Source organism: Notechis scutatus, chromosome 3 (assembly GCF_049901735.1).
Source record: "Notechis scutatus isolate UNSWTSFEM ecotype Mainland chromosome 3, rNotScu1.2, whole genome shotgun sequence".
In the NCBI taxonomy this organism is placed as follows: domain Eukaryota; kingdom Metazoa; phylum Chordata; class Lepidosauria; order Squamata; family Elapidae; genus Notechis; species Notechis scutatus.
In genome coordinates, this window is record NC_142011.1 from 93349666 (window position 1) to 93369965 (window position 20300).

The 20300-nt window shown below is 35.5% G+C and overlaps 1 protein-coding gene across 2 annotated transcripts in view; it reads right to left on the bottom strand.

Moving 5' to 3' along the window:
- Window positions 1–41: 41 nt before the first annotated feature.
- The window catches only part of NR5A2 (nuclear receptor subfamily 5 group A member 2), a 115056-nt gene continuing 94797 nt past the window's right edge, over window positions 42–20300 (bottom strand). For both annotated transcript variants that reach the window (XM_026671741.2, XM_026671742.2), the window contains exon 7: window positions 42–4837. In XM_026671741.2, coding sequence (XP_026527526.1) covers window positions 4590–4837 — 248 coding nt within the window. In that variant the 3' untranslated portion in view covers window positions 42–4589. The remainder of the gene's footprint in view (window positions 4838–20300) is intronic.

The following is a 20300-nucleotide window of genomic DNA, read 5'->3' on the forward strand; positions in this document are numbered from 1 at the left end:
ATTAATGTTTTAGTGATACCAGAAAAACAATTTTAAAGTAATCAGAATGGCCATATCAATATTTATTGAAATTCTGGAAATAAAAATCCATTAGTGTGGAGAAAATTCCTGGCAAGGACTGACATGAGACAACATGAACTTCACAGATACATTCAGAGAACAAGTAACTAACTGCACAGTTTAAAGAGTTGCATGGATTCAAATGCCAGGTTGCTGCAGAACATAATGGTAATACAAATATTCAGACACTACAGTTGTCTCATTACAAACACTGAAACAACAATAAGAAACCAGCCAAAGCCAAAACCTTTGCATTTTAGTCTGCTTTTACTAATAGGTAATCAATAAAGCAACTGTAAGTTACTGTCTTGTTACAAAGTGGTTAACAATTAACATTTATTTTGCAAACTTGGGCAATCAGATGAATTCCTGGAATCTCAGATGTTGGCTAATGTGTGTGATAATTGTATGTGACTTTGTCCAATAATCATTCTTGGTTCTTAACATCCACTTGAATGATCTGGTTGTGTATACTAAAAATTGTGCTCTGTGAGTGGTTTTCAGCTTTAAAAATGACATCCGCCATGGAGTTTCAACAAAAAAGTTAAGGATTTTACATGATACTGATGTGAAAAGTCTGGATTAAATAATTTTCCAATTAGCCTTAAATATCACAGATGATTATTTGAATTTTTAAAGCAATCTTCTTGTTTTTATAGGAAATACAAAGTGAACCATCAATGTAAGTTCCCTAAGGTAGAGCTGTTAGTAGTTGCCACTGGAGAATCACGGGAGTACTTGGCTTCATCAAATTTCTCAGCTTCATATCCCCACTATAATGGCCTGTACAAGAATTCTAGACTTGTTCTAGAGAAATTAGAAAATAATTGTCAATACTACGTATTAACATATGCAGGGCATCAAAGATGGAGACATTTAAAACATTCAATAAGGTGAACACATTTGACTTTTTGGTACCAAGATAAAAGGTTTATTTAATATACTGTGGGCCTAGATACTAAGAGTATGTTGTATGCAGACAATAGCTTGGCTTATTTAGTGAAACTTCTGACTTTGCTTTCTCTTTTAATAGCAGATTCTCAATTTTATCTTGAAGCCCCTTTCACCATATTATAAGTTTCTAATTTTGCATGAATATGCAGAAGTCCAACTCATTCACATCTGTAAAGTGAACTGGATGAGCTGGGACTCAACTAATAGGCTACTTTGATTTCTACTTCTACTGATGTTACCTCTCAGTACAATTGAATTATCCATGTTATTAATAGCAGGTAATTGCAGAAATAAGATAGGAGTAAGTAACTATTTGTAGTCAAAGAAATACTCTTTTATATAAGCAAAGATGATTTATCCTTTGTCTCTTCTGCCCACTCTCCATTAAAAGTCTGGCATTTAAAAACAACCAAATTCACATGGTGATAAAATAGTCTAATGCTAATACTACAGACATAAGTATTGTCTTTGGTATACAATGTCCACTGCTTAAAAAAATGTCCAGATAAGAGTATCTCTCTCTGTTCACATAAAACAAAGAGAAGTGCTAATCACAAAATTTACAATAGATTTTAAATAAACAACATTTAGGATTATGAAAATGTATAAACATTTAATCAAAAAACCTGATTTTAAACTGAAAAGTCCCTTGAATGTCCCTGAACTATGAACTATGAGTTGAAGACATGCTGTAATAAACATATATATTTGGTTTCTTTATTCTGCCTATATTTTTATATAAAGATGAAACCGAGGAACAATAAATTAGCATCACAATTGTCTACAATGAAAATGGTGTTATACAATATAAATAAACTATTTAAAAGCCAGCAATCTTTATGAAAACAAATGGACAAATAAACAAGGCTTGTGGATTAGAAGTTTGATACAATTTCTACAAATGATTGTACAGCCAATAACCCAAACAGAAAAATAAAGTAATTAACACATACATGAGATTCTCCTTTTGATTTTAGTGTCTCACGACATACAGTAATTAAGTACTGGTAAAGCTAGTTACCAATCTAGAAAGCAACATTAAGGAAACCATGGTTTTGCAATATTATCATGGGTTTTCCCCCTCCCCCCAGAACCTCACAAATGTAAACACAATAAACTTTATTTTCTTCAGTCTGTAAAGTATTAATACTTCCACCCAAAACAAGTTTGATCCACATTTGTACAGTTACCATTCAAAATTCTGAAATAAGGCAAAGCTTTCATTATGGTGGCAAATTTCATAATACTGATAACTTCATTTTGGATAGAATTATTTGTCCTTCTCTGATATTTGTTCTGCAGTGGACTTTGGTTTTACATAGATTTGGCAGTATCACTCTTCATTTAGCACACCAAAGTTTTTTTTGCTTTAATTCTTGTTTTTAAAATGTGTTTTTGGTTCCATAGGATATACAAAAAGGATGCAGATTTTTCAAACTACCACTAATAAGAACCAACTGCTGAATTTCATCAGTTGATCTATTTGTATCAATAGGACTAACTTGTTACTGACTTTCAAAAATATTTGACTCCAAAGTAAGATAAAGCTGAAGAACTTGGTTTTCTGAATGGATAAGGTGAAACAGACAAGAGAATACTGTGGAGATGCTCAGTCATCCAGGTCATAGTTGTTGCAAAGGTATTGTTTTTTCTTCAAAAGGCAACTGGGCTAGTTTTTCCTTGAGGAAGAAGAAGAAAACATTTTGGATAAGAGGCAAAACATTTTCTTCTTTTCCACAGTTCAGTTGCCTTTCAAAGAAACAAGCACCTTTGAGGACAATATTACTTGGTATATTGTGCCTCCTCGCATAAGGGAAGTTCTGGAGCTTTCAAAAATACATCAAGAATGTGAGATTAAAAAGGAGACATAGAGATCTCAGCAGGCAATCAAAGCAGAATGAAGTTATTAGTTGATAGTGAGGGCATAAATGGATAGCTTTTAGGGCCAAATTCTGACAAAAGCACATTAAAACCAAACATTAGTTAGGCCAGCTCAGAAGCCATGACTAGCTTCTGCTGCCTAGCATCCTTAATCAACTTGTCTCAGAAGATTCTGGGTATTTAAAATTCCTCACAATGTCTCCGTCTCCTATTGTTCCGATAAAAGTTCACTGAAATTTAATATTGTGCCTCTTCCATTGCCATGAGTTATTCAGTCTTTCTGAGCCAAGGGCCTGCTAAAATAAGAGTCCCAGGAAAACAATCTGAAGATGGTTTCCTTAAATCTGAAAGTGCCTGTATCTGACATTCATTCCACCCCACACCCTCAAACTCTGATAACTAGTTTTATTAGTTAGACAGTGAATTCAGCCTACTGTCTAGTATGGCCATCCAGATACCTTTAATCCTTTGCTCTGTAGTAGGAAAACTAGGATGCTAGGCGTACAATAGTGATTGCGTTTGACCTGAAGACTCCAAAGTTATGCTAGCCTACTCTTGAATTGCATACGCACTGCAGATGGTTCATGAAGAACTCCCACTGAGAGATATGTGGGAAAAGAAAGAAATCAAAAGAAAAACAGACAGTGGGATATTAACTGAATTCATTAATCTGAATTCTCTCCGAATCCAGACTGGAGTTCAAGTGTAACAAGTAAAGAGATGCTTCTGCTTGAAGTTTTAATTTAGGCTGAGGTTAAATAGTAGCCACAAGTTGATCTGGCACTAAAAGCTTTGAGAAGTGATTCCAGTAATGTTTAATTTGAGCCTGGAATTAAAGTCCATCAATTGCTTTGGAGCAGCTATCTTCTAAAATTTGGTCTGTGGTAGAAGAGGGATACTGCCTGGCTGAACAACATGAACCCAATGACAAAAGTAACCATAGAAAACATTAAGAATGTCATGCTAATCTTATGAATAAAATCATTTTCTCATAATAATAATTTTTCTCATGTTTGTTATCTGCAGGTCGCACTCACAGATGGATGAAAATCCAGGCTATATTTATTTGCTTGCTTGTGACACTATTCTGTATGCATATGCACGTGTGAGTGTGTGGCTCACTCCAGATTTTTTAATATAGTGTAGATATATAGATTCCTTTCGGAAGGAAAAATAAGAATTCAGTCTTTGGAAATACGACACAGGGAAACTGCAGTGTTGCATCCTTTAGATGTGTTTTCAGTCCTGCTAACCAGTGAAGGGTTGTAGTGCGTGCAGATCCCTTTGATCTGTTAGCTGAATAACACAGATAAAACTTGCTCCTAAATTTATTCATAGTGGTAACTGGCAAAGTTTTTTTTTTAAAGTATAAGCATTGTTCTTTCCTTTCCATTTTTTTTTTGCCTTTATTGATATTGATGTTGGTAGCCTTTCCGCTTGCAAATCTCCTTTTATTCAAGTCCTATACAAGTTCCTTCGGGGAGTCTGTGTAGCATTTCATTCACAGTTGGCAATGCAAATACCCTGATACATCACTTATTTACTATTAGAATTTGATTATTATAACATTAATATTTTTTTTTGCAAAGTTGCTTTTAAACCAAGTTATTTCAATTGATGTCACTCGGACAACAACTTTTAGAGTATTTTTCTTTTCTTTTTGGAAAAGCAGAAACTGTATCAAAGGCTATCATTTATGCTCTCTTTGCATGCAGCATTTCAATGAGAAGGTTATTACATGGCACATCCCCGTTTAAGTGTTTATAGTAAAGGTACTCTTCAGCCTGCATGCTGATCGCCCGGATTTCTGGGAGTCGCAGGAGAAGTTGCCCAAATTTGTCTGTCTGCTGTGGATAGTTGCACATGGTATAGTCCAGCAAAGCAGCATTCACTTGCTCTTGAACACCTTCTACCAGCTGGAAGTTCTCTAGGTTTTTGACATCTGAATAAAAAAAATAATAATAATAAAAGATTATGATCATAGCATAATTGTGATGTTTATACAGGTAGTCGTCCTAGACTTAGAACAGTTCAATTAGTGACCATTGAAAGTAACAGTGGCACTGAAAAAAGTGACTTAGGACCATTTTTCACACTTATGACCACTGCAGCACCCCCGTAGTCATGTGATGAAAATTCAGGCGCTTGGCAACTGACTCATATATATGACAGTTGCAGCAAAGTCAATGGGGAAGCCAGATTCGCTTAACAAACATGTTACTAACTTAACAACTGCAGTGATTCACCTAACTGTGGTAAGAAAGGTCATAAAATGGGTCAAAATTCACCTAACAAATGTTTAACGTAACACATGTTGGGCGTAAGTTGAGGACTACCTGTACTTGATTATTAAAATGGTATTTCACTAATATGTTTACCTCAGCATAAACAAATGGTTTTCATGCTCCTATATATTAGTTGAACCTTTCTGCCAAGTTTCTTGAAGACCAAATAAAAAAACAAAACAAAAACATAAAAACCCACCACAACTTAACTTTAGAATGTCATGTTGAAATTCAGCATAAATCTTAGATCATTGAGATATCAATGGATTTTTGTAACAAGGTCATCTCTTTCTTTTCCATGTATCTTGTGGAGAAAAAGGTTGAAGAATGTCTAACATTCAGAATTGTAATATATAGTTGGCAAATGAGTCCCCTGAGAGGAAGGCGTACCTTTAACCGAATTCATATAATTCTGTATTAATTCTTCTGATCCAAGGTGAAATCTCTGTCCAGGGCATGCTGTAGTTAATTCTAATAAAAAGTGACAGGCTTCTTGTTTCTTTTTTGACGTTTTTCTAAATTATTCTGAAAGACTTTGACTTGTCCATTCTGATGCTAATGAGCCATCTGGAACATTCCAGTGACTGCCAAAATAACCTGCCTGACCCACAAATGTGTGTGCATGTGTCTGTTCCTGAATTCTGCAAATATTGCCCTTTAGACAAACGAGAAGAGCTATTAGTGTTCTTTGAATATTGATAATGACCTTCTTCCTATTGGATGGTTTAAAAATGTTTAGACTCAGGATATGACATAGTTTGCAAATATTTTCATTTATTTCTTTTATTATATTTATCCCTTTACTTCCCTATCAACTACTCTGAATTCCTGGTACAAAGCATTGCCCACAAATAATTTCCCTTACGGCTTATGGCTCTTATAGACTGTCTTCAGTCCAGGATTTCTTAGGCTGTGAAATAACCTGAAATACAATTCTGGAATTCACTCAGGCATAATCTTTGTCTAATACAAATTATGCTGGTCAATCTTAGATACAAGTGGATTCTCTACATGTTTAATTTCTTTGGGACACAAATCTGTGGTGCTGTTCAAGTGCAGCTCTTTCAGTTTTCCTTTTAAACTCAATACTGTCTCCTTTACTGTCTCTGGCCAGGAAATGACAGGTAAATCCATCCTTTAATAACATTTCATTTGAGGTAAAGCAAGAGTTAATTTGATGTAGTGGTTTATGCAGCATTGTGAGTTCTAGCTTTGTCTTAGACATGGAAGTCAACTAGGTAATTTTGGTCCAGTCACTCTCTCTTAGCCCTAGAATGAAGACAATGACAAACCACTTTTGAAGATGTTAAGAAATCTTCAAGGACTAGACAATGCTAACTTGAATGCATAAAATTAAAAAAAAGTATAGTATACAATTGAAACATTTTTATGCGTCTGCAGGATTGTACAGATCCATGTGAACATATACACAGGTATGTAGTTCTTGACTGTGTGCTAAAGAAAGTCACTTTGGACAAATCTCCTATTTGGGTATTAGGGTTACCAAAAGGGAAATCAAATATTTTTCCATTGCATGTGAATTCTTGTGAATGTCTCCCAGTTCCTTCTATTTGAATCAATAAAACCATATTTCTTTTATTGTGTGGCTGATTGTACTATGTGATGTTTCAGCCCACAGCAAAATCCTTCAAAACAATGGAATGTGCATGTATAAAGATGGCACTGGATGTATGACAGATGTTTCACATCTGGAAGGGTCCTTCATTTGTAAAGTATTCCCAGCCTTGAAGGTCGTGTTACTAGACTTCAGGCAAAACATGTTTGCTCTATAGCTATTGGCAATAAAGACAACTCTTAAGAAAAAAAAGTAACCCCTTATCCTAGACTAGATTGATCATGCACTCAAATGCTCCATGAGCATTCAGTTGCAATGTCCCACAATCCTATTTGATATTGGAATTTGTTGATAATTTTGCACTGAAAATATGCGGCTTTTCTTTTTCTAAAAATAACTTGTTCCTTTCTTTTTTTTTTTTTTAACAAAAGCAATGTCATGAAAAAAACAGTTTGGTAAGACTAACTGAAAGGAAAATATTAAATAAATGGTGTTTCTAAAAGAACGTTTGGTGGCTTTTACCCAGATTACCTTTAACCCAAAACTCATTCTAAGATGAGTTATTCAACTACTTGAATACCCTCAGCCTAACTCTGCAATGCCTTAAATTGTTGATTAACTGATCTTAATTAAATTGGGTGATTATATGATAAAAGAATAGAAATTTGGATATCTACACCAAAAAAAATACTTGTGTAATTGAGGCTTTACAATGTCTTTTAGGTACACTTACTGCTGCAAAGAGCTTTGATTTATTTACAAAAAATGATTCATCTTCTGGAAGGAAAAAAGCCCCTGTGAAAACATAATGGCAGTCTTGGGGAAATACAATGCATTGCCAGCAGGACTCTTTTGGTGTTAGCACTGCCAAGAAATCAAATCTGTTACTTTAACAAAGTAATCTTTGGAATTTAAAACTCTTTTTTTTCTCTCCCAATGTCCAAGTTCTTGGTAAATGGAGGCAGAGAATGGAGAATTCATGAGTTATGCATAATCTAAGAAATCAGCATTTTCAAGGTTTGAAAGGCTTGTGCCAAGAAAGGCTTTCTTGCTGTATGCTCTTTCAATTCAAAGCACAAGAAAAGGAAAAATAGTACCAACCTCTTATCTCTTCCACTTTATTCACTCAGGGACTAATTAGCCATTTTTAAAATATGAAATTCAGTCTTACTGAATGTTCACAGTGGGACATATCTCTTTTCCCATCCTTACAGGCAAGTAAACCCTGAAGTCTTGTACAATATATTGTATTTTTGCAAGCTCTTGCAATAGTATTTTTGTCAAACACAGACTATACCCTTTCTATAATTTACTTCTAAAGATCAGTTTTTTAAAAAAGAAAAATTAAAATGCCATTCTCAGTCATTGTAGAAGTCTGCCAGCAACTTCTTAAAATTCCTATTTCTGACAGTTTATCCCTTCATCACAAAATAAAGATGCTTAGCTCAAAGTCTGCATATTAAATATGAACAGAAAAGAGCATGATCTCATTTTTTGTCAGTAAAAACACAATGGGTCTTAGCCTTCAGAGAAGAAAACTATTTAGGTTTCACAGAAGCTTCCTTTCCTCATATTTGAAGCGCTGTAATTCAGTGCAGAATTAATTGATAGAAAATTCATGTAGTTTGCAAATTCTGAAAAGGGAAATTAAAAGTGAATGGCAAGTTATATTTTGAAAAGTGGCTGCTGTTGGGTAAGTAGTTTCCAAAGAAAAATAACTATATTTACTGCCGAACTTAGACATCTGACTGCTGTTCTCAAGGAACCTAAGGTTCTTCATCCTCAGTTATATTGGTTTATAGTTGAAATGCTATAAAGAAAGTGATGTCTTGTTTTATATCATTATTTAGAAGATTGGCACCATCTTCTTAAAAGATTGGCATAACTTAAAAAGTAAAATAAAAGCACAGTGGGAAGTACAGGCAAAAATACCTGTTAATAAAGCACAATACTAAAACAAGCATTAAAAAAAACCTGAGGTGAAAAAAAAATCTCCTCTTAAACTATAATAAGGAGAAGATTTGTTTCTGATTGAGGGGGAATTAGTTGCTTACTCTGAGCTCTGCCAAAAGAAAGTAGAAATGATCATTGATACAACATGAACCTACACTGAAGTTTGGTGTAGTGGCTAAGATGCAGCCTAAAAACTAGGAGATTGTGGGTTTTAGTTTCACGTTAGGCACAAAGAGAGTCTGACTTTGGGCCAGTCACTCTGTTTCAGCCCATAGGAAGGAGGTAATGGCAAATTTCACTTCTGGAAAACCTTTGCAAGAAAAGTGCAGGAATTAGATCAGGCAGTCACCAGTGGCCACACCAACTCGAAGTTATAAACATGCATACATGCATGTCCTGCTAATGAGTCGAGTGTGGGGTGGACCATATAAACCTGCAAAGCTTTTATGAGCATAATGAATTGGGACTGGAGGGTAACCGTGAAGCTGTTTCAACATGGGGAAGCGTGCAACCTCACAGAAGCCCTACTCAGCTACATTGCTACCACATTCTGGACCATTTGCAATTTCTAGACTAAGAAATTTAAGGATTGTTCTATGCCCTTCTCAGCCTTGAGACTATCAGCAAACGAATAATGAGTTCTGAGCTCTGAAGTTACCAACACGCAACTACATGAATGTCAAAGCCAGGCCTCTTTTGGGGGTAAAGACACCTCAGTTTTATCAATCAAATTTAATTAGAGAAAGTAGTGAATTCACCTAATCAAATATTATATAGCAAATACATGCTAATAATAAAAGTCTCATAAATTAGGGTAGTTTACAAGTATTATAAAGCAAATAAAGAAATAAATATATAAACAAATGAACAAATAAATAGTACTAGGGGTTTTGTGGTGGTGTTGGCATGAGCAACAGCCAATGAAGGCAATTGAAATCAATCAATGCGATAACAAAGAGCACTTTATCAACAATCCTCCCTCCCCCCATTTCTTTTCCATTTCTAAAGATGTCTGTCAAAGACCTGTAGGAGTCACAAATTAACAGCTCCAAAGGATATATTCTAATTCAGCAATTGTCAAAGTGTGATCTGGGTGTCTTTAAGAACCTTTCAGGAAGTCTGCAAAGTCAAATAAATCAATAATTTAAAAATTATTCCATTTAATTTCTAGTACCATAAATATTCATACAGATATAACCTGCAACAAAAAAAGATTATATGACTAGTGATCTCCTAAAACCCTTATGAGGTACCTTCCCCTGGAGTTAATATTTCTAAAACATGCCCTTAAGCCACTATTTAATCCCCATTTTTCTAGATGTTGGGTTGTTGACTGTTGTATCATGCAAAGAATAAGAACCCAAAATTCACCTTGAACTGTTGCTTAGCTATAAGTACCTAGTATTATTAGTCAAGCTAACTAAGATTGCTGGGGAGTGGTAATACAGCAACATGGCAACATGATCCACCTTCATCAGATTTTGTCTCTTGAGTTGATATTAACCGTTTCTCAAAATTCTGAGTAAGAGGAAGGAGAACTCAATGGCAGACAATAACATTTCACAGACAACATAAGGTAGAAAGAGTGGATCATTGGAAATGGTATATAACAGAATATCCGGAAAGCTATTAGTAGCTCTTCAGGAAAGGATCAATGAAAAAGACATGATTATGACGATACATTGTTCTAAGCCATTGATATGACGAGGGAAGTACAGTCATCTTTTATGATATTCTTTATGAAAAGTGTAACATCAATGTAAATGCATTATTTATATTTCAAGAGGAAAAAAGAATTAAACGCCCAGCAAATGAGCAGAAAGCTTTGGCCAATGCAAAGTTATGCCAGTGGTTCTCATCCTGTGGTCTGTGGAATGCTGGGGGCCCATGATGTCATCACAGGGATCCGAGAAGGCTTGAAGAAATGTTATGATTTTACTCTTGAGTTAAGTCAATCAGTCAGAATAAAACTGGAAGGGACCTTGAAGGTCTTCTAGTCCAGCCCCCTGCTCAAAGCAGGAGACCTTATACCATTTCAGACAGCTGATTGTCTAGTTTTTTCTTAAAAATCTCCAGTGATGAAGCACCCAAAACTTCTGAAGGGAAGCTGTTCCACTGGTTAGTTTTCACTCTTAGGAGGTTTCTCTTTAATTCCAGGTTGCTTCTCTCCTTGATTAATTCCCTCAAGTACTGGAATACTGCTGTCATGTCAATTCTAGTCCTTCTTTTCTCTAGATTAGCCATACCCAATTCCTGAAACTGTTCTTCTTAATATTTATTCAGAGTCACTCACCAAGAGGAGGGAACACACAAGGTGAACAAGCTGGCCAAAGAAAGGACAGATACTTAATATGTTTATTACCTGCCTGAGCAAGTTTTAGACACTATCTCTTTATTGTGGCCATAAAATATTTTTGAAGTTCAATGACATGTTAAATAATACTTAAATTGTTTTTAGAGTTTTTGCCTTTGTAAAGTGCTTTACAACAACTCATGAGTTTCCATTCGAGCAGAAATAATAGGCTGGATTCAATGATACTTTCTCAGAGATGCAGAATAAGATGCTTACATAGTAAGGAAATGTTGGAATTATTGGGCTGAATCCTATTTAATTTCTAACTATTAAGGATAGTTAGAACCCCAATTTGTTACAGACCACTTCACAAGTCAAATAAAAGCACACTTTAAAACACTTTATGGCATCAAGCTGCCAGTGTATTATTTAAAATTATATATTTTTTATTTCCTTCTTTTTTCCTTCTTTTTTTTTAAAGCATGGAAAATGGCACTTTTCTACACAACAGATCAGGTTCGCCACCTTTCCTTTGCTAAATTGGAAACGCTATGAACCAGGAAAATGTCTTTTGAGGTCAAAGGAAGAGAGTTTCTCTTTTGTTCACCCCTAGAATATGTTTCCCATAGCAGCATTTTGAACGGGGTCAGAGAGGATATAAAAAGAGAGAAAATAAATGGGGAGGATTTCATTGTCCTCTCTCCCCAGAGTGCTAGTGAAACTATTCCAAATAGTTACTAGGATTGGAAAATAGGACTGGAAACTATACTTTTTTTTCTCCTCCTCCTCCCTTATCATCCTGTGTTCCTTGTTTGACAAGCCTCTTAGATCTGTCTGATAGCATTCACCTTTTAAAGGATAGATTGAAATAATGAATAATATGCAAAAAATCTTTCTCCTCTCCTGGCAGAATAGCGTTCCCTACTGAACATGGAGCCTTTGCCCCTTTTGTCTTATAAAGACCTGAGTGGCCAAATATGGCAAAGCTAATGAATTATATTCCTACAATTGTTTACTTTTTCCAAAATTGTCATCCTCTCAGAAGAGTTTCTCCACTCTTTGCTGTCCTCATATAAACAGGTGTCTTAAAAACCATAGCATCCATATACCATTTACTGCATTTGCACCCTATCTAGTTCTGCAGTATTAACCCCGGAAACCTCAAGGATATTCTGAGGAAACCAGGCTGAAGATTTTCTCTAGGTACCTTAGAACAGGGAGTCCCAATCTTGGCAATTTTAAGATGTCTGGACTTCAACTCTCAGAATTTCCCAGCCATTGGTGGTGACTGAGGAATTATGGGAGTTGGAGTCCACGCAGCTTAAAGTTAACAAGATTGGGAATCCCTGGCTATAGGATGGCTATAGATTATCAAATTGCAAATGCCACCCTGATTTTTTTGACCTCTGCTGTAGTTACTTTTAACTGGAATTGTAACTTTTAATTCTTTTGAATTATCCTGATGAATATATAAAAAGAAATACAAAGATTTTCATTTACTTTGTGATGACGTTTCTCCAGATGCATTTTTCTTACATTAGAACAAAGCCTATTTTTAGTATCCTATGTGCATTCATAAAATAAATCTATATGTATTGGGGGAGGAGTGGAATTGAAGAAAACAGAAACAGCTTTTTCTAAAGGGGAAAAATCTCAGCTGATTAGAAAATAAACCAAATATCAATTTTCCTATCGTTCTCATTGATGAACTCATTTGTTTCCGTTTTCTCTCTCTTTCCCCCTGCCCCCCCCCCCCCCAGTCCAATTTTCTTATGCCCTTGGAATAAGATATAAAAGTTTGGTTTGTTCCAATAGTCCAGACCATAGAAACATCCTCATATAAAAGAGAATTAAATAAGCAGATCCAAGGGGGATATATTAAGTCAAAACACAAGCTCTAGTTTTTGAATTTAGCTGGTGCTAGATATCTGGCTTGCCTCGGGATAAATTCAGCTAATTGAATGAGGAAAACAGCCTCCGGTATGATAAAAATTACAAGAGTTTTCAGTCGAACACTTCTTGTTATAAATATTAGCTTAAAGGCATTCTTCTGGTTCTTGGGAAGAGAATGACATTTGCATGTCATTATGGCATTCAAGCTTTTATGAACTTGGCTAAATATATTGGCTTAGATAATGATTTCATGGGAGTGGAAATTTTAGCCTGCTAGTGACCCTCCCAAAGAATACAAGATGCTTCATAAGACAAATTTGAAAAGCCACAGGTGAAGAGATATGTATAACATGCACATTACAGGACATGTCAAAATGAGAGAAAGGAAAGCCAGTACCCATTACTTTTTCTCAGATGGAAATTGCATGCTGGTTTCTTTTGCCTGTCTTGGATTTGTTTTGAAACTCTTATGGTCTCTCTTTGACCATTTGTTTGTAAATTATTATTTTAACCCTTTTATCACATTTAAGATCTGCTTCAAAGAAGATGACGAGGAAAGAAAACATTCCTGCCAAAGCATTCACATAGCTTTTTAAAAAGAGTTTCAAACTGTATTTATACTTTAAAAACATTTTGGGGAAGATTAGGAAGATTAAGAAAGGATGCCCATCCATATTGCACTATAGTGATACCAAGAAGATAAACAAAATAATATCAGCAGATTAAAAAAATAATTTACTGTTGCCCCTGTTTCTTCCAGGATTCAATAAATCCTATGAAAATGGTTCTAACCAAGGCTTTTAACCAAGGGTTCTAACCAAGGGTCTTTTATCCATCAATTGCCTAAGCTATCTGTGATCTTGTTAGAGCATTGGAAAAAATGTTTTATCATTTGTAACCCCAGTTTGCATTCAGCCAAGAATGATTAAGCTTTATGAATTACTGTGTGATTCCTACGAGGAAGGGTTGCAGGAATTGAGTGTATTTAGTATAGTGAAAAGGACTAAGAGTGACATGATGATATCACTGTTCCAATATTGGAGGGGTTCCTACAAAGATGAGGGGAGCAAACTATTTTCCAAAGCACCACAATGCAAGATAAGAAACCATGGATGGAAACTAACCAAGGAGAGAAGCAACCTAGAACTAAGAAGAATTTTCTTAACAGTAAGAGCAATCAAACAATGGAATGGCTTGCCTTCAGAAGTTGTGGGTTCTCCAACACTGAAGGCTTTCAAAAAGAGACTGGACAGGCAATTGTTTAAAATGGTGTAGGGTCTCCTGCTTGAGCAGATGGTGCTGTCTAGATGCCATCCAAGTTCCCTTCCAACTCTGCTATTCTATGATCTATGTTCCTCTTCCCTGAAGAAATAAGTTTATAAGCCAAAAAGAAAGGAAAGGCAATTTGGGGATTGCCTATTATTTTCATTCTAAGCAAATAGCTGTACGGAGATGAATTCAGCTATTGTCTTGATATCCTAAAGAAGCCGTTAACACAAAGCATATGTTTATAAATTTGTGACGAACAGATATAAACCAAAGAACCCCATTACGAGCAAAAATAATGTTTATTGTTTTTGTTTGTGTGTGCGTGTGTGTGTGTGTGCATATGTGCAAGTAGGGCATACTGAGGGTCACCAATTTTGTTACTCCATCCCTTTCTGATACATCAACAGCTTTTGCAGAAGGTTGTCTAAACTTCTAAAGCAGAAAGAGGCCCCAGCGAGGTGTCTGTAGACTGGAAGAGTCTCAAAGTATGTATAGAACACATACAAGCCCTTGGATCCCGGCCTAAGTAAATTAAAAATATATCTAATTGCCATGGGAAATACATAAATTTGCCCTGTACACAGCAGAACATGTGGAGTAACCACAGAAAGCTGACACTTAAATGGCGGTTTATTTGGGTTTAGATTCGACAAAATGAATCATTTTAAAAAAGAGTTAGAAATAACCAGTTTTTTCCATATCCCATTCCAAATTCAGAAATTCTGCCACACTCCTTGTGATATTGTCAGATACACAGCATAATCTTTCTCTTGCTTCCATCAAATGACTGATGTCAGCAGAGCAGTACCAGTTCAGGTGTCCTAAATAATGAAATTTCTATATTTAGCATCTACATGTCCATCAGCTCACAAAATGTTGGAGGAAACTGAAAGGCTGAGCAACAACAAAGTACTGAAGAGGCTTTGGTGTTGCATTGCCTTTGGCATTATTGTTACTACTGCTACACTGCTACTGTCAAGGATTTATGGGGCAGGGTTAATACCAAAGATAGAGCTTCACATTCTTACTTTTTAATTTTATGAATGAGTCACCACATAAAAATTAATGGAGAGACTGGCCCCTTGAAGTGATGTTATCACTTTAAAATATTAATCATAGAAAGACAAATGAATGATCTAACTTTGAACATTAAAATAGCAAGATAAATTTCTCTGATGCCTCCAACTGCTTTAAGTCTTTAGGAATGATAAGGTGTTTTTGAATGTTGTTATCTTAATAGGTCTGGAGTAATTCTGAAACATTGATGGAAATTAATAAACACTCAGCAATCACCACAGAGACAAATGATCTTTCTCTACATGCTGTCCTACAAAATGCATTAAAACATATTAAATCCATCATTCCCAAATTCCATGATCAGGAAATATTGAAAATAGATAAAATGCCCTGAGATAGTGTTGGTAGTCCTATGCCTTTTCCAAGGCATTCCATTACTGATGCCAAATACAATTTCCATCCTTACATTAAGTCATTTTAAATGAATCTTTGATGTAGTTTCTCCTAACTCTTGCTTGTCAAAGTATGCAAAACTGAGATGATTTGCTCTGCTCATCCTAGAGTAAAGTACCCTTTTGAGACGCAGTGAACCTCCCTACAATTAAAATGTCCAGTTCAGGTCAGGTGAGCATGCCAGAAAGATTGCAATGTAATTTACAGAAAAACGTCATCTGCAGTTCTTATTTAGCTTTTTTTTTTTTTTTGTCGTTAATCCAAGTTTCATTGTTGGAAAGACAGATCAGTCTTGTTCCTTGCCTCAGGGAAGAACTGCTAGCTAAGCTAACTGACCTAGCTTTGGTTGTCTCCAGAATTGGAGATGGTTGATGTTTCAAATTCAGACATCTTTCATTTACACCAAAATAACAGACATTTATTGTATACCTTGCAGTCAGTGACTATTTAACAGCAAAACTCTCACAGCGTGGCCCTCTTTTACTTTATGTTCTCAGTAATGAAAGTCCACTATTGATTTTTCTGTAGCTGCTTGTAACTATTATAGTTGATACATCAATAGAAAAGGAAAGCACAATGTTTCATAGGGAGGCAGAAAATCAGAGGATACGCCATGCTGGGACTGTAAATCATGCCATAATCTCTAGAATTGATAGATGGTTACTGCTAACTTGAAACCCATGGCTTTTTCTGAAAAGACTGGCCTATAATCACCCAATATGTCCTAGCAGACGGAGTGCCCATAATAGCACTAAAGGACATAACACAATCATTCATTGTGTGTGTGTGTGTGTGTTTAGATTGCCAAACTTTGTCTATTTTATATAAGAAAAATCAACTCATGATGGTTTTATATCTTGCAGTTCAAATAGGAAGGCAAAATTAAATTAATTAGCAGAAATTATTGGTGGACTAAATATTTCCTGAAATTTACAAATTTGTTTAGATCTGGATGTTTCTTCATGATTCAGAATGACATGACCTGTTTAAAGGCATTAATTTAGAAGATAATTTTCTCCTCAAAGCAAAACGGGCAGGATGGATTAATTATAGGTGGACAAAGTTATGGATTTTACTACTCTTACAACTTTCATCCTGAACAGAGTTGTGTTCCCTGAATACAGGTGGTCCACAATATAGGGATTCTCTGGGACCCATGACTCTTGTTCCAAGGCCAGGTGAAGCAAAAGAACCTTGGCCTAGCTCTACAGGTTATGCCATCAGTAGCCTTTCTTGGATGGGAAACTTTTTTGATGGTCACTCATGGCTTTGTAACCTTATATAAGGACAATTGCAATACACTCTACATGACGTCCCTGTCTTTATCTCGAAGCATTTGCTGATCCAGAATACAACAATCCAAGTAGTAACTGGGATCAGGCTGTTTGCTCATGACATCTTTTGGGGAGTTGCACCGACTGCCAGTAGGTTTCTGAGTACAATTAAGGTACTTGTTATTATTTTTAAAATTATTTATGGCTCAGGGCCTTGGTATGTACGGAATTGGCTCTCTGGGTGGAATCCGCCAAGCCAGTAAAAACTGAGTAGAGGAGATTTGCTGTGGATCCCAGTCCATACAGGAAGTTGACATGGAACTCGAAATATTCAAAGGTGTTCCTAGATATAAGGATAAAGGAAATTGGGACGTGGTTCTTTGGCCTCTGGGGATAATATGAAAGTATTAATGAAACCAGTGGTGGGCTGCTGCCTTGTTGCACCGGTTTGGGCAAACCAATAGCTGTGATCACTGGCTGCCCCCCATCATTTCCATATATAATTAACTTTCTGGCTTGTTCTCCCCGCCCACAGTGCCCAGCTGAGTTCTGCGCTGCCGCTGCTGTACTAGCTGTTCTCTAGGTAACAAGAATTAGAAGCTCACTTCCTGCCATAACTGTGTATTGTATACTGTATACTACAAGCCAGAGCTGATCTCTGGCTTTTAGAAGCTTCATTTCTAGGCAAATCTGATGATAAGTGACTATGTTGCTCATTAGAAACCAGCGAATGTTGCTGAGAAATCTTCTAAACAAATGAAATGTGGAACTTTTCATCTATCAGTGTTTTATCTCTTGGTTGTCCTAATTCACTGTTTGCCTTCCAAGACTTTCATGCAGTTAGTAGATAAATATACAGAATGGCAGTCAATATGCAGTACAATTGCATACCACCTCCTTGTAATGAATGAACACTTAAAGCAGACTAAAGTATATATAACTCATAGCATTTAAAATTTTACATAGGTAATCCATTCCATATTAAAAGTGCTTAAAAGGTTTCAATTTTCTGTGTTTGTCCTACATGTCATTTCATGCACCAAACCTGCCCACAGAGAGTTAGACTGGAAACCTGGAGTTTTAACAGGAATGAAACCTCGCTTGCAAAAGACTGGGTTGGATGCTTTACTAAACATTCATTGGAAATCTGCCAATGATCTCATGGAATATGATTTATTTATTTTAAAGAAAAAATATGTACATACAAATGGAATTGACACTACGTAACAGATATAACTAGCAAGAATGGTATTTCTGATTAGAATATCAAATTTACTTATGTAGTAGTAATTTAGAAAAAAAAGTGTTATAAAGTCTTTTACTGTGGATAACACAGAACAAGGAAAACTTTAGTTTGCCATAATTTATTTTTAAATCTGACATTGTTTCAACTTTGTTGCCATTAAAAACTGATATAAAATATGATCAGCAAAAAAACTTTTAAATATTTTATGGTAAATAATTACGTGGATCATTTCCCACCTCAAAATAAAAAATAGCTTACCAGATTAGCCTCACTATCATATAACAGCAGAAAAATCAATGAGTTTTGAGAAGAAATCATTAAGTTGCAGACAGAAGATTTTCTAATTATGGAATGGGAATAAATACAAAAGGAGATAAACCCTTCAGAATAAAAATGAACATAAATGAAGCTTTCAAAATAAAGTCACACAGAGGAATTGCAACATCTTTTTAGACCAGTAGAGAAAAAAAGATAAAAATCCCATCTGAGTTTTTGCTTCAGCTGCATAATTTGAACAAGTGGTAGAAGTCTGTAGTCACAGTATTCAGACAGTGTAGGTGACGGTGGTTTAAATTTAATTTTGTTTGTTTGCACAAACTACCTACAAGTTTTGCTATGTGAAATCTGCGGTTTTTTCCTGTGTTCAGCAAGAGCCTGTTGTTTACTATACATAATGATTAAATGTTTATCATCTGTACAAGTTCCAGTTGTCTCTTGTTAAGTGAGACGTGGATCAATAGTTGCTCTGCAATTATTTGCTCATTGATAAAGCCTTCATTTCTTAAATGAAGTACATTTATCTGTAGTCTTGACAGGGATAAGAAAACAGTACACATCAGTCGGTTGCCTATCCTAGCATTAAGTGACTGGACATGGGTCAAAAAATGTCTAACTTTCCTTGTATTGGCATTTTACTTTACAAGCTGTTCTGATGGAGGCTCTGACAAATCATCCAGGCTGACTTCAAGTAAGGAAAGCTAGAAGGACAAATGGAAAAATTGGGGGAAAAGAAAACAAGGACTGGATTCCTGCGGATGTGGCTGCGGCTGCCAGAAAGAGGACACGCTAAATAAGAGAAAAAGTCAGGCATGCCTAAGCAAAAACAGCCCAAAGGGGGAAAAAAAAGTTTTTATTTTTTGTTAACTGTTTAAAAGAACACATTACAGGTAGTCCTCAACTTACAACCGTTCATTTAGTGGCTGTTCAAAGTTACAACGCCACTGAAAAAAGTGACTTATATGACAGTTTTCCCACACTTACGACCCTTGCATCAGCCCGATAGTCACATGATCAAAATTCTGACGCTTTGCAACTGACTCATATCTATGACGGTTGCAGTATCCTGGAGTCATGTGATTGATTACCTTTGGAAACCTTCTGACAAGCAAATTCAACGGGGAAGCCAGAGTCACTTAACAATTGTGTTACTTACTTAACAACGGCAGTGATTCACTTAACGAGTGTGGCAAGACAGGTTGTAAAATGGAGCAGAATTCACTTAACAATTCTCAGCCAAATAAATTTTGAGTTCAATTTGTGGTCGTAAGTCAAGAACTACCTAAAATATAGCTTTGCAGTGACTGAATGATTGTGTCTCCCAGATTTATTATCTAGGGGTGTCTATACTTTTGAAATGATTTAAGTGAAATTTGAGCGTCGCACACAATGTTTTCAGGTTTTTGTGCAAGACTGAAAAAAAAAATAGCTACTCTATTAAGATATAGGTAATAGTTATATCGTATATACTGTACTTGGATATAAACTCATCTGTGGATAAGCTGACCATCAAAACTTTTGTATGTTTTCATTTTCACAACTAGCTTATCCATATTTCTCATAATATTTTGGTTAAAAATTTGAGAGCCTGCTTATCTGTAGATGAACTTATCTACAAGTATATAGAGGATATATAGGTACTTTTAAAAAGTATTATTACATATACTCCCACACTTTTGGAGGTGTATTTTGGCACCTAAAATTCATGGCTTATCTATGAGTATATACAGCATTTTTAACATTTGTATTTGTTATTGTTTTATCCTGTTTTGTTTCTTTTATATTGTTTTCAGATAATTTTCTTTAACCTTTATAAAAAATTATATTTTAGAAAAACAAACATCTGAGTTAAGAGAACAAAGTTGTACTG